This window comes from Gastrolobium bilobum, unplaced genomic scaffold (genome assembly GCF_033153095.1).
Source record: "Gastrolobium bilobum isolate Gb01-03AN ecotype WA unplaced genomic scaffold, APGP_CSIRO_Gbil_v1 utg17158, whole genome shotgun sequence".
Taxonomy (NCBI): domain Eukaryota; kingdom Viridiplantae; phylum Streptophyta; class Magnoliopsida; order Fabales; family Fabaceae; genus Gastrolobium; species Gastrolobium bilobum.
The window spans coordinates 127966-144086 of record NW_026896740.1 but is presented as its reverse complement, the minus strand read 5'-3'; the positions used below and the strand labels follow the sequence as shown (position 1 = coordinate 144086).

General features: G+C 31.9%; 1 protein-coding gene across 3 annotated transcripts; it reads left to right on the top strand.

Annotated features, from left to right (window-relative positions):
- Nucleotides 1-5160: 5160 nt before the first annotated feature.
- Nucleotides 5161-8997, top strand: LOC133301738 (auxin efflux carrier component 5). 3 transcript variants are annotated; one of them, XM_061501432.1, is made up of 6 exons: nt 5161-5261; nt 5575-6311; nt 7095-7180; nt 7344-7501; nt 8417-8493; nt 8732-8997. In XM_061501432.1, exons 2-6 carry the CDS (start codon nt 5575-5577, stop codon nt 8805-8807), a joined length of 1134 nt encoding a protein of 377 aa, XP_061357416.1. In that variant the 5' UTR covers nt 5161-5261; the 3' UTR covers nt 8808-8997. The 3 variants fall into 3 exon arrangements, with proteins under 3 accessions (XP_061357416.1, XP_061357417.1, XP_061357415.1); XM_061501433.1 differs by lacking the exon at nt 5161-5261 and having other exon boundaries at nt 5271-6055; nt 6131-6311; XM_061501431.1 differs by lacking the exon at nt 5161-5261 and having other exon boundaries at nt 5271-6311.
- Nucleotides 8998-16121: the final 7124 nt, after the last annotated feature.

Genomic DNA, 16121 nt, shown 5'->3' with positions numbered 1-16121 from the left:
CATGGATATCTCGTCCTAGAGACCTCCAAACAAGTTGGTTCCAATTGCATATCAAATCTAGGTAAGTGTATTATATGCCTCTAAAATATCAGATCAATTGAGCAAACACACAGGGAGTTGTGCAAGATGTAATTCGACTGCCCTGTTTTGCACTTCAATCTGAACAACCAACTTGATAGCTGCACATCTCAGACCTCAGGTATCCAATTCAAATTCTTGGGATTCGTATATCAAAATACATGTAGTTGGAACCAACTCTAGGTAAAAAAAAATCAAGAAAATGTTGTCATGTGTCATCTATGTCCACTGTTTTCAAAAAATCTATTTCTGGATCTACAAACCTCCAAAGGAGGCAAATCTTATATCATTTTGAAGTCCCAGAGGTCTACTTTACTCCATAAAAATTTCAGGTCATTTGGTAAAGATTTCAGCTCAAAATGGAGGTTTTCTCTTGCCCAATATATTTACTTTAACTATACCACAGGTATATACGTAGTTTGTGTCTAAATTGATTTTTACATCTATAACGTTCATTCATCTTATTGTGATGTTGTTCATCTTTTTTTAACGGATTGATGGTGGTTCCAATTTATCAATTAAAATTCATTGGTCTCAGAAATGATCACACATTGTCTTAGACAATCTTGGATCAAATGGTCACGGATGTAATGTTGAAATTTGTTAATTATATTTTTCTCTGTTATAAATGAATATATGCCATTATTATGCTTCTATGCTTGGAGGAATGCCTATATTTGTGACTTAGTTGGATAATTCTAATTGTTTACCATAATATTCTCAAACTCTGTTAATATCTTTGACAGCTTTACAAAACTCATGAGGAAAAGTATCTGTTTGATCTTCAAAGGGTCCAGAGCCTGCAATTTGTTTTCTCGGATCTCTGTGCTGCTTCGTATTCTCTAATGCAAAGATTGCAGGCTCACAAGGGGGAGGCTTAGGGTGTCTTAGGTTGATATGAATAAGCTTACATTGTACATACCCTTTCGGTACGGGTCTATTATATTTGTTTGTATTTTTTAACGGGTCTATTATATTTGTTTGTACTTTTTAGTATACCTCAATTTTTATATGGCGATCATCATGATTATGAGACCATCCTTTATATGGTATTTGCTTCCTTAACCATGGTGTCTGCGTAGGTCTTCCTTTTTCACTGGTGAATTGAATTTTCTCAATCCTGTGAAAATCTTTGAGAAATCTGTAAAAGAATTGGCCCTCAACAAACACTGTCATTTATGGTATTGAACATTATGTTGTAATACTGTGATTTTGCCCCCAAGATTAATGTTCATATATTTGTCTTTAGCCCTTGTTGATAACCTAATTTGGAATGTTTCAACTGTTAGTTTGAATGAGTAATACTGATTGAGCATATGAAATATCTCTTATTGCTAAAATATTTTCTATATTAGTTTGGATGCCTGCAATTTGTATTTTTCTTCTTGTTTTTGTTTTATTAATAGATTGCTATTGTGGATCATTTATGTATCAAAAAAAAAATTATAATTTGGGTAGTGAAATATTATAAAAAAATAAAAATGTATTATTTTTTTTTGTTCTCTCCCTACAAATTAGCCACATTATTAACGTGGCTAATGTCACAAAAATCGTGGCCAAAATAATGCTACCACACTCATGACAGCAGTAGCAAAGTGAAAAGAAAAATGTGGCTAAATAAATGCCACGCCAGGATTAGCCACATTTCGCAAAAATGTGGTAGTTTTTTTTAGCCACGTTTTTTGTTACATTTTGCCACATTTATAAATGTGGCTAAACGACATGTTTTTTGTAGTGAAAGAAGAGATATAGCTTTTAAACTTCAACACCCTGTGATTATATATACGAATGCAGCTCCAGCTCCACACAACTAATTCATTGGTGGTCATGTATATTTGGCACACACACTTAGGTGTGTTTGAATTGTTTTTATTATCATCAGTTTATTTTTATTTTTGAAACATTTTAAAATAAAAAAAAATAAGGAGACGTTTTTAATAAACAACTATTTTATTTAAAAGCTCAAGTTGATGAGTGATGATTTTTTCATGACTTTTATATTATATTTTTCTAATGCACTTTTTTATGTAAGAGTTATTTGGGCTTGAAATTTGAATATTGTACATTCTTAAGTAGTTCCATATCAATAAAAATAATCAAAGATCAAATTGATAATTTTCTGTACAGAAATTGAATTTATTCTTGATATGGTACAGTTAAGCCATTTAATATGTTTCTTATCATTCAATTTAATTAGACGGGAAAAAAGTCATTGCTTTTTTTGGGTACATAAAGTCATTACAACTAACGCTATGTAATATATAATTTTATTTTTTCTGAATTTACACCAATATATATCTCGGAAACCTTTGCATCATAGTTATTAGTACCTTATAATACGCGATACGATTCACAAGCCCAGCGATATGATACTGTATCTTATGATACAATACATGTATCATACGATATAAACATTAAATCAAAAAATTTAATTTTTAATATATATAAAAAAATAAAGATTTGATTTGCTATTTAAATTAAAAAAATCAAAAAGATCCTTTTTGGAAGAGAATGATGAATTAGTTATATCACTGATAGATGCTGATAGTGATAATATTAGTCTTAATGATTGATGAGTAGGAGAATAACTAATTTGCACTTTAATTTCTTATGTATTTTGCTTATTTGATTTTTTTGAAATTTGGATCTATATGATATTAATTATATTATATATTTTTTATTATATTCTAGTATTTTATGATTCGATACGATTTATGATACAATAAATCAATTAAATGATACGCGATACGTATTGTAATTCAACAACCTTATTTTGCATATATACACGCTAGCGAACCCATACTTGGGCAACTGTTTGCAAGTGCAGACAGAAATTTTTTTAAAAAAAATAAAAATTTCACAGATATGCTAACATCGTCGTCATGGGTTACAGCGGGAAATAGTATCATGATTTTAACGTTTACATTAGTTATTAGTTATATAAACGTAAAAAATATTAGAGTTTTACAATTATATTAGAGTTTATGGCCTAATATAACTCTAATAAAAGAATGAAAACAGATGTCTGACTTTACTCTGATTTTTATTTTATTTTACCTTTTTTAAAATATAACTAATATATTTATTTATTTATTTATTGCCAACATGCTTTTAAAAAAATATTAATTGGAGTAGAATATTGTAACAACCAATTAAGGTTACTATCAATCAATTTTACTGTTAGATCGATTATTTTGATCCAATAGTTATATTTATTTTCATATTTGTATGGTTATAATTTTCCATATTTAATGTGAAAGCATTAAATATGAAAAATCATAATCATACAAGGGTGAAAATAAATATAAAGTATTAAATATGAAGAATCATAACCATACAAAGATGAAAATAAATATAATGGTGAAATTGATTGGTAGTAATCATAATTGGTTATTACAATATCCTACTCCATTTTGTTTTTAATATTTTTTTTGATAAACCACATGTATCTTTCATGGAAGACAATTTTGTTCGAAAGTAAGATTTCTTCCTCTCGGACTCTCCCCCTCCCTCCCTCACCGACTCTCCCCTCATTCTCTTTATTTAGTTTTAATTTGTAAAATTAGGACTTTCGAACCTCCGCTTCCTCTTCTCAGAACTCAAAGGATTGGACGATTGGTGGTAGACTGAAGTGGCGGACGCTGGTAGGCTGGTATCAAGGTATGAAAACTTCTCTTGTCTCTCTCTATCTCAGAAAGCATCTATGACTGTGCCTTCGGTTTGGTTAGTCTTTACCATGCATAATGCTTTTGTATTCTTTGTTTTTTGCCGGTAAATGAATGCTTTTGTATTCTATTGTAATCGAGAAATGTTTTTATAATCATTCAATTGTAATAGCTTGGTTGACTCTTGATTTTTTTTTTTCTTATGTTATGAAGTTTTCTTTTCTTTTCTTGTTTATATTTATATTTTTAATGCATTTAAAATTTTATTTTAAAAAAAATTCAGGGGCAACTCCACCACTAAATATACAAAAATAAATAAAATTTTCTGAGTCCGCCACTATATATATATATATGGGATATAGTTTCTCACGTTGCATGAGACAACTTGTCTCATGCAACACAAGAAAAAAAGTGTAAAAAGTGAGACCCACCAATGAAAAGAGAGAAAAAGAAAACAAATGGGTCTCGTTCACTTTTTCATATATTGCATAAGACAAAGATTATCATGCAACATGAAAAATTATATTTCGATATATATATATATATAGAGGCAGGATCCTTTGACACTGGTGTCAATTTTGAAGTTTGAGACCTCATCTGAGAGCCGTTACATCCTAAAAGATCAATGGTAAGGAACCTTTTTGGATCTAACGGCTCTCAGATGAGGTGTCAAACTTCAAATTTGACACCAATGTCAAAGAAACCTGCCTCATATATAGATGTGAAAATTCGACTGTTTATATGATCGATCGAGATGAGAATCAGATATTGATGCTGAAGCACAACAAACCAATGTTCAACTTTTATTTATAAAGCTTCGTTGACTGTATTCAAGATTGGTATCGGTTGGTGTTGTCACCTTCTAACTGAAAAAAAAATAATAATAGTGGCAGTATAATTCACAAGCTGGAATTTAGGATGCTTGCATTATTGGAGCAGCATGTTTCAATTAAATACCCACTTCGTGTTATGCTAAGAATAATAACCAATGAGCCAATAATTAATGAAATTCTAAAAACTAATTGCAAAGGATGGTGGAATAATTGCTAGCTGCACCTCATTCTTTATTCCGTATATAGATCGAAAATTGGTGACCGCAAATTAACAAAACACAGTGGCGAAAGCAACCACAAAAATTTTGCATGCACTATGATACACTCATGTCACTCCTCAAGAATCTATATGCATGGAATCCAATTCTGAACGTCCACCAACCCATGTCTCTATCTAAAATTATTATCAATTGACAATTCTAAAACATGCACGAAAAGTAACGTCATTTGATCACCCCACTTAATTTCACTCACACACACATAGATTATAGAATATAATGAAATGATGTCACTAGAAAAGTTACTGATTTATTTATTTACTCTTTGTCCTCCCACAAGTGTATGCATATAACCCTTGATGCCTTTAAAACACCACACACACATTTATTATGGAATATATTGAAATAAAATGGCAAATCCATGGCTGCATATTTATGAGAATTGATTGTACGTAGTTTTCAAAGAGGTTGTTTTCCAAATTTAAACTTGTGATCGAAACTTATAATCTTGCGATTATAAGGAACAATATTACTGCTGTTTCAGGGTTCGCCCTGAAATATATTGAAATAGTCTTACTAAATTAAATTATTGATTTGTTCATTTATTTTTTTTGTCCTTTCTTGCAAGTGTATGTGTATATATAAACACTCCATTACTACTTGATTGAACATGCATTTTTTCTTACTGCTATAGTTAGCTAGCTACACTGAAAACCTTAGAAAGAAAAATAATCAATATATTGAAGTAAGTTTTGTCCAATATTCATAATTTTCTTGCAGATGATAGGGTTGGAAGATGTGTATAAGGTAGTGGTAGCGGTGGTGCCACTCTACTTTGCTCTGGTGTTAGGGTATGGTTCAGTAAGGTGGTGGAACATCTTCACAAGGGAACAGTGTGATGCAATAAATAAGCTTGTGTGTTACTTCACCTTGCCATTCTTCACCTTCCAGTTCACCGCACACATCGATCCTTTCAAGATGAACTTCATGTTTATCGTTGCAGACACAATATCCAAGTTCGTCATAGTGGCGGTGCTTGCCCTTTGGGCCAAGTGTAGTAGCAAAGCGAGCTCTTGTTGGTTTATAACAAGCTTCTCTTTGTGCACTCTTACAAACGCTCTTGTTGTGGGTGTGCCAATGGTTAAGGCTATGTATGGACCCTTAGGGGTTGACCTAGTTGTTCAAGCCTCGGTTGTGCAGGCTATCATATGGCTCACTTTGCTTCTCTTTGTCTTGGAGTTTCGAAGAGCGGGAATCGAGGGTACCACTACCTTGAAATCCAAAGCAAAAACAACAAACATGACGGGTGAATTAGGTGGAGAAGGGAAAGATGTAGAGGCAACTACTACTACTGTAGCTTTGGATGTGAATGAGGAATTGGTATTAGAAGATACTACTGTTAGTAGTAAGCCTCCTTTCTTCAAGTTGATGAAGCTTGTGTGGATCAAACTTATAATGAACCCAAACACCTATGGTTGTGTCATTGGCGTTTCCTGGGCTTTCATTTCTAACAGCAGGTACTATTTTTCTTAATTTCACGGCCATGTGTTTTTGTATACCTATATCATTAATGTTGACTATATGTTTGTTTATTTGTTCATGGGACACATAGAAATTATATATATATATATATATGGAAGTAGAGGTGACAAAACGGACTCGGCGGGGCAGGCCAAGTTGTTCAACCCACCCCGCCTTTAGCCCGTCAACTCGTCGCGCTGTGTTTTTTTTTTTTTTTCAAGTGTAAAATTAGTTTGGCCTGGCGGGCCGTCCAACCCACTTTCAAAAGCAGGCCGACCCACTTTTTGGCGGGCTGTCCACTTTGTCACCTCTATATGGGAGAATAGTTTATCTTTTTGTTGGAGAAACTATTTTTTCTCTTGTTGACTCAAAAAAAATTTGATTTTTTTTTTAAACATGGTGGATCCCACAATGTTTTTCTCTGAAGAAAAAATAAAGTCTTTTTCGTAATAGGAGAGACTTGGTCCAGACTAGTCAGACTTAGTGTAGTTTGTAAATTTGTAAGAAAAAAAGTTTGTCAATATAACACTCCTCTACATATATATAATTTCTCATGTTGTATGAGACAATTTGTCTCATGCAACACAAGAACAAATAGACGAGATCCACTTATTTTCTTTCTCTCTCTTCTTCTTGGTAGATCTCATCTACTTTTTGTGTATTGTATGATACAAATTGCCTCATATAACATGAGAAATTACATCCTATATATATTATTTTTTATTTTTATTTGTCAAACGTTATTTATGTGTGAGAATGTAATGTGCATGTATATGTAGGTGGAATTTGGAGATGCCAAGCATGATAGAGGGGTCTGTATTGATCATGTCAAAGGCAGGGACGGGCACTGCCATGTTTAGTATGGGTAAGTGAGTTACTTATATATATAAATATATTGATCATGTATTTAGTGACTTCTTGATTAGCACTATGTACTCTTTATGTTAATTAAACTTGGTTGTGGTACTTAGCTAATTTCAAATTAAGAGGTTGAGAGTAGTATGTGACGTGAGTATGTGTGCATGCAGGTATTTTCATGGCACTTCAGGAGAAGGTGATTTCGTGTGGACCAAGTCTGACTGTGTTTGGTTTGGTTTTAAAGTTCATTGCGGGACCAGCAGCTATGGCTATTAGTGCAATTGTTGTAGGATTGCGCGGTGATGTTTTACGAGTCGCCATCATTCAGGTATTTCATTGATCAAACACGATACTCGCACACCAAATTCTTACACTATGTTTATATAGGTTGACGATATATAAATTGTTTTTTTATTAAGAACTTGGTATTATATTTGTCAATATAAACTTAATAACCAAATAATACATGCTAATAAAAAATTTAAATGTCGTTGACCGATCATAGAAAATGTGTAAGCATCAATTTCCTTCATTTATTTATATTTTACATAATTCATTTTATTGTATTTTCAATATCTAACTAACAAATAATGAATTCGTCTGAGTCATTTTATAATCTACTTGCTTATATATTGCAAGTAATTTTCAGTTGACATATTACGTTTTTGGAATTTATAGTAGCATACTAAATTTGTAATTGGAGTTACGTTGATTGGGAGTTCTAGGAATATTGTTCAACAAGCACAATAACTTTTTGAGTAATTAAATTAATTACTTCAGTGATGTTATATTGGTATGTGACAGTGACCACTGACTACATACCAAAACACTTTGAAGTATCAGTGTCACTGATTAATATTCTTATATGATAAATTAGTTCAAACAAAAGAAAAAAGAAACAGGTGGTGTGGACGAAGACGGCGAGGAATATGGTATAAATGTAGCACATACTATATACTAAAAAGGGCATGTCATGTTATCAAAAAAAAAAAAAAAAAGGGCATGTCATTTTTATTATTATCCTTTTGTTTTTGTAAAGCATTGCGGGTAATGTGTGATGCTTAAAGACACAAAATAACTAGAATAAATAAACCAGTTGGTAAAGTTTTCTTGCATTTGGCATAAGCATTTTAGAATAAAAAAAGAAAATTTTGGCACAAAGAAAAAAGGTTTAAAATTCATTTAGGATAAAAAAAAAAGGATATTCTATTATTCTATTAAAATTTTCACTCTATCTGTGTAGGCAGCAGTACCACAATCTATCACATCCTTCATTTACGCTAAAGAATATGGAGTGCATCCGGAGGTTCTTAGCACTGCGTAAGTTTCATATTAACCATTCAAAAGTAATAACAATATTACCAATTGCATGAGAATCTACAAATATGAATAACCATATATATATGCTTTTTTTTAATCATAGTTATTGTCATTATTATATAATATGTACACAAATTTACACAATTACACCTCTAATTATACTTAGAACTTAATAATATTGTTCCTGCAGCAATTTTTATGAAGTGTATGCTAACATTTTGGACTTTCTGGTTATCAGGGTGATCTTCGGTATGATTGTTTCGCTTCCGGTCTTAATTGCCTATTACGCAATATTGGAGTTTGTTGGACTCTGAGAGATCCCTTTTAAAAACATAAGAAACAAAATGATCGAGAAAATAGGGATAATTCTAACTTTTTTGCTTCAAGGTTGAACTGAAACTATATAGCAATCCAATTGTATCATGGATGCCTGCGTTATAATTTGTACCAATTATCCCTTGCAATGTAACACAAGCCTTGAATCCATCTATGTTTTGATGCGTATCCACAATTTGTTACTTAGAACAATATATATTTTTACCAATTTTTTTTATATCTATGTGTGGACATTAAAAGTTGCATGTTATGCGTTTTTACCATATTTAATAAATGATATATTGAGTATTCAGTACAATGAGAATACTGAAAATATTTTTATTTTTATTTTTAGATAGTACAACTGATCAGTGTTGCGGGAATATCAAACACTGATCAGTACATCATTTACTAAGTATGAATAAAAAAAGTAATATAATTACATTATCTCTGCACTTTATAATTATTTTCTCTCAAATTTTTTTTTTACTTTTTAATAAAAGAATAGGTACTCTTATAGCACTAAAAAAGTGCTCCATTTCCAATTACAACATACAGTAACCTATGTTGGCTTTTGAAAGCAGCATTATCGCAAGAGGCTTGTCCTTCAAACTTCAAACCATCTCTTTCTCTCTCAGCCATGAAAAACAAGAGCAGGCCCAGACAATTTGATGATTACTTAGTTTAACGGGCTTATATAGACGAGCCCAATATGATATATGCTGAATGTGTGTAGTCTTTAATAAATACTCAAATTTCTTCAATTAACATTATACTTACAATCAAAAAAGTTTATCACTTTTACGATCAACCTAATCATCATTAATTTTTATCAATCTAACGATTATCATTTATTGAAAATTAATAATTAATTAATAAGTGCGATCCAATAATTTTCAATAAATGATAACCGTTAGATTGACGGAAATCAACGGTAATTAGGTTGGTTGAATAGATGGTAAACTTTTTTGATTGTAAGTATATCATGCCTCTAGATATAATTGGATATTTGCAAATCACCACTAAAATAATATTTTATTAATTACAACAATCTTTACTATTTTCCAAAATTGAAATTTTCAAAGACCTGTATTTTTTTATATTTTAAATTGATTTTTTATCATCAGTAAAATAATCTTTTAACAATTAAACAAATGTTCTCTTAATTTTTTATTTATATTTGTAATATTCACTTGTATTTAAAATTACCTTAACAATGCATGAGATATTTTCTATTTAAGTTTCTTATAATATAATGAAAATGATATATTTTAAATGAATTTATATATCAAACTTTTTTTTATTAATTCCTCTAAAGTGAGATGATAGATTTTAAAATGTAAAGTACAATATTATAATTGTTAAATACAAAATAAAGGAAATATATATATATATGTCCTTTTAAAAGACATAGAGTTGTGTCATTTTAAGTAAGAGAAAAACACAAGAAATGAAAATCATGTAGGGGAAAGTGGATATATTTTTTTAATTTAAATTTTAAATAAAAAATAATTTGTGTCTTTCTCTCACTTAAAATGACACAACTCTATATCCTTTAAAAGGACAAATATTTTTTCATATATATATATCATCTCTACAATATTAAAACTCACCTTATTCAATAAAGGAAAATGATATATTTTAAATGAATTTATATATCAAACTTTTTTTTATTAATTCCTCTGAAGTGAGATGATAGATTTTAAAATGTAAAGTACAATATTATAATAGTTAATTAAATGAAGGAATTATAATTTTACAATTTCATATATATATATATATATATATATATATATATATATATATATGGAATAAGATATTTTACTTATCTTTTTATCTTACCTATTCATTTTTAATATCATTAGATCATAATCTCAATCTCTTTCCTATTAAGATTCTGAATCTAATATTATTAAAGATGAATAGGTAAGGTAAGAAAAAAAGTTAGGTAGAATAATTTATTCTTTTATATATATATATTTATATATTATCTTAATCTCAATTATTAATTTCTTATTCAATAATTGTAACCTATATAGCACGGACTCGTGCTTTTTCTCAAAATTTACGTGTCGAACACGTGTCCGACACGGACACGCTCGGACACCCGTCCGACACGCGGTCAATATTTGGGGACACGCGGTCAACTCTCTGACACGTTCGGACACGTTTTTCCGACACGCAGTTAACTTTTTCGGACACGCGGTCAACGCTCGGACACGTTTTTTTTTATTATTTTTAAATCTTAATTTTTTTTTATTTTTTTGGTAAGCTTAATTTTATTTTTTTAACTAAATATAAAAAAATAATTTATAAATTAATTTTTTTTCTGTTATGAAATTTGAAAAGAAAATTTAACAAAGTACGAAAAATTATTTTATTTATATTTATGTTATGAAATTTAAATATTTGATTGATTATATAACTTATTATGGACTCTTATATGTATTAAATATAAATTATATTATATATATCAAAAAATTTATTTAATATCAAAACGTGTTCCTGTAGGAAATCTTAGATTTATGCGGAAGCGGTTTAGGACCTAGTACATTGGTATGCTTACCGAATCATCCTTGTTTCACAATTACCTCTCGGTGCGCAGGTCTCGTGTAGAATCTTCCCTTGTAGGATTCCTCTTCACGAACAGCTCATCTCAGCGCCGCAGCACGAACAACCTCCTTGAAGCTGGACTGTGGTAGATCTTCCAAACTATCTCTCGAGGAGGAAGGGGAAGTGTGTGGGCACTGATTAGATTCAGAGCTTGCCTCTTTCTCACAAAAAGACCTTTTTTTTGGCTGATGACTTAAGAGGTACTATTTATATGGGTTCCAAGAAATCCTAACTCATTGGGCTCTAGGTTCCTTGGGCTCTTCTCATACTAATAACCCATTTGGGCTTTAGTAAAAGAGCAAACCCAACAATCTCCCACTTGCTCTTTTGGATACAAACTTGAGTCGTAAAACCCAAGATCATGTAACCCATAAGTCATCATCTATTCGAAAAATACCCCATCCCTTGTCTCAAGCTAGCTTGGGGATCTACCATCGGTTATTAATCAAGGCTCCTGATAATCAACGAATGATTATCTAATTCGGTGCTACTCCACTAAAAGCCCGAACTTGAACTCCAAGATTAACAACACTTATAACATGAATATGCATCGCCCCTTTGTAGAATGTCTATAATTGATTGACAAGTTTTCTCTAACTCAATCAATTATTTATTCCCTTGACTATGATAGTTTCTCTAATGGATTACATGCACTGGCCAGTGTCTTTAATATCCAAGTACCGAAACATATCAAGGGGACATATCCTACAAATTCCATGTTGTTTATCTCATAAATACCGATAATCAAATAATCTCACTCCCAAAATACCGAGTTATTGGCCGTCAATAGATCGAACCTCACCCGTTGGTAAATCAAAGAATGAAAACTATTTGATTACCTATTTATAATAAACTCAGGATTAAGAGCAATCCCATAACTATAGTTAACTGGAGATTTGATACCTTATGACAGAAAAACAACCTTAATCAAATCTCTCCTTGATCCTTTCAATATGAATGTTAATTCACACCAATATTTTACAATGATTCGGACAAAATCATTTCATAAAATATTGCAGCCTGAATAAAGTGCCCAACTTTATTTAACGGCTGTGACTCCATTCATCAATTGTGAGATCCTATGATCATGTCCTCCATGAACGTATCCATATGATCATATACTCCACAATTTGATCCGGACCTTTATGTTTGTAAATAGTGCGCAAAATAAATAAATAAAACCTTATTTATGAAATTCAGAAAATTATTTATTGTTTCATCGTCTTACTCCAAGAGCACAATGAAAACAATAACTCTGACTTGCTTAATGCAAGTCTGGGATCCTCCTAAGACCCAAAGAAGTAACATGCCTCTCGAACACAAGTTCAGGCAAACTCTTAGTAACTGGGTCTGCAAGATCCACCTTTAATGTTATCTGAGTTTAGTAAAAACTCATAGCTCGAGGTTGATTTTCTTGAGTCAATATCCACTTGAAATAACTGAATTTTTGAAAACTCAGCTTTTCAAGACTCCCACTAGAATATACCAGCATATAATCTCTCGTTCTCCAAAGATACTTGAGTACATGCTTAACAATAATCTAGTATTCCTCTAGGTTCAAAATGGTACTATCTCGCTACTCCCACTGCGTGACAGATGTCTGGTTTAACGCCCAACATGATATGCATGAGTCTACCTTTGCCAAAGCATAAGATATCTTGCTCATGCATTCTTCCTTCTTAGAAGTCTTTGGTCACTCCTTAGGAAGATGAATTCCACATCTGAGAATTATAATTCTTCTCTTAGAATTCTCATGTTGAATTTTGGGTTTTGTCAATGTAAGTAGCCTGAGGTGATGCCAACAACTTATTCTTCCGGACTCATAAGAGTTTTATACCAAGAATATAATTGGCTTCCCCAGTACTTCCATACCAAAACACTAACTTAGCCAACTCTTTATGCTTGATATTACCTCCACATTGTTTCTAATAAGGAGCATATCATCTACATAAAGTACCAGAAAAGCTAATGTCTTCCGTTGTATCTTTTACATACAAATACACATCATTCATCAAGGTTCTCTTAAAATCAAAATTTTGATAACCTGATCAAAACTGATGTTTCAAGACCTGGACGCTTGCTTAAGTCTATGAAATAGACTTTCACAACTTGCATACCGTGTGTTCCTACTCATTTGCTATAAACCATTTTGGTTGTTGTATGTAGATATCCTGACATCCAACTCCCAAAATGAAATCTCATAATTGAGACTTATAGCAACTAAGAGAATCTGGATAAACTCAAGCATGGCGTCTGGCAAAAAATGCCTCCAAGCTAGCTTTGAAGGTTTTCACCTTTCTGTCCATCCTCTCTGTGCCTTTTATGTCCACACGCACCTTGTGGGTTTTACTCCTCTTGGTGTCTTTACTAGGACCGAACGGAGTTGAAATACAAGTATTTCATCTCATTGTTCATAGCCTGAGCAACACTTGATCAACAACATCTTCTAGTGCATTATCGTAACTAGTAGGATCAATGTCACTCAACAAGAAACAACTTGAGAGTTAACAAGGTTCTCTCCCACTACGAATGTACTGCACTAGACCTTGTGTATTTATAGGTAAAACAAAGAGTGGGTCAAATGATGGATCTTCAATTTCTTGAGGATCCGCTTATCCTTGATATTGTTCCTTCTCATGTGATACTAATATTTCTAGTAGTTTCACTTATATATTATCATGTTGAATTTCCAATCATGGTTCTCTTGTTTGTTCACTAGAGATATATCTATCCCCTCTTGAACAATCAAGGGAACAATGGATGAAGCTTCTAGAGATTCTGGAAATTCTTGATCTGAGATAAATCTCATCAAGAATAACCTAACTTAAGAGCTTATAATTTCTTTGGTGAAAATCCTTGTTCATCATCATTTCCATTCAACATAACAAATTTAAAAAGGGTACAGGACATAGGTAATAAAGACTATTTAAACAATGTACCAGAACAAACAAGACGAAGATGAACTTCGAAATGTAACTGAGGAATCAATTGCATTGTCAACCCATGTTTTAACCAAAACAACTAACAAAAATTGAATTCCTCTTGAAATCTGGAACAAATAAACAGTCACCCAAAACCATAGTCTTATAAATAACTTGTCCTACTGCAAATGCAGACACAAGTTCCCATTTTCAAGCTTAAAATATCTATATCCATTGCTGACAGGTATGCCATGTTTGAACTACTACAAAGAGTAACAAACATAATCAGTGATTCCTGAATCAATAATTCATTCACTGATCAGGCCTTGATATGCCCATGTCAGGTTCTTTTCATCACCTATGGACAATTTTTCTTTCAGTATCCCTTCAGTCTGCACTTGAAGAACTTTCCTTGCGGCTTCTTCATAGCAACTGGTTTGACAACTGATAACCAAGTCATTTTGTTCTTGTTACCACCCTTGGGTTTCCCTTTGGATTTAACAAGACTCTTAGCAAAACCTGCACCGACTGCATTCTGTCTAGCAGAATGCTAGACGCAGCAAACATGTCATTAAGAGTTTGAAGCATTTCTACTCCACTCTTAATCATGTACACTTGCTTCTGCAAGTATTTGGAAAGACTGACAATAATATAGCAGCGAACTACCATATCTGCCCTTTCCTAATCTGAGAAATGCATCTTAATTTCCTTAGACGCATCCTCTGCAGGTTGCTATGGCCCTCGCATTGTCAGGACAAATTTTAGCTTCCATGTTTTAGAACAATATCAAAGATTTGCTTTTCACTTATTCATAGTTGGTACCATCTAGAGGTTTTCGACTCAATCATTTCTAAGATGTTTTCTGAAAAACATATAAAGCACACAATTACAAACAAATAATGCAATAAACAAACGAAGTGCGAGTAGATTCTCATAACTACTCTTGTTTATTGTTAACAATCCTTCAGTTTATCTTTACAAGGCTTACGATGGGCAAGTCACTTGTAAAAATCAAAATTGTTATTTGGGCCTTCAGTGCCATTGCCAGAGCCTCGATGGGAGGGTTAACAATTTTACCAAAGTTGAATGTAATTAACCATTGTTTAATTTCAAAATTATCCTTAGTGTCTAAGCATTGCCGACGATGGGCCGTACAATACTTTACTAAAATTTTGAAATTATTAAGATTTAATCTAGTGAAATCTGATTATCCTTATCCGATGGGGCTTCAGCGATAACCATTTCACTAATAAACCCACAAATGGAGCCCGCAGGTTTTAAAATTAATTAATTTTTAAAACCTTCACCCATTCAACATTTTTGTTTGAGAATTTTCATAAGCCCAGTCGAATTCATTGTTTAATTTCAAAATTATCTTTAATAACTTAGTATTATCGACGATGGGACGTACAATACTTTATTAAAATTTTGAAATTATTAAGGCCCAATAAAATCCAATCATGCTTATCCGTTGGGGCCTCACATGATTATTTTATTGATAGGCCCACAATGCGCCTGGAGGTTAAATTAATTTCTTAATTTAAATCTCCTCCCATAGATATTTAAGTCCAATCTAATAAAATCCAATCATGCTTATTCGAAGGGACTTCACATGATTATTTTATTAATGGTCCTATAATGCGCTTGAAGGTTAAATTAATCTCTTAATTTAAATCTCCTTCCATTCAACATAAGCAACATTTTCTAATTTCCAAGAATTATTTAATTGAGAGTATCCTTTGTTCGATTTCAAAAACTATATAAGTAAGAGCGCCGATA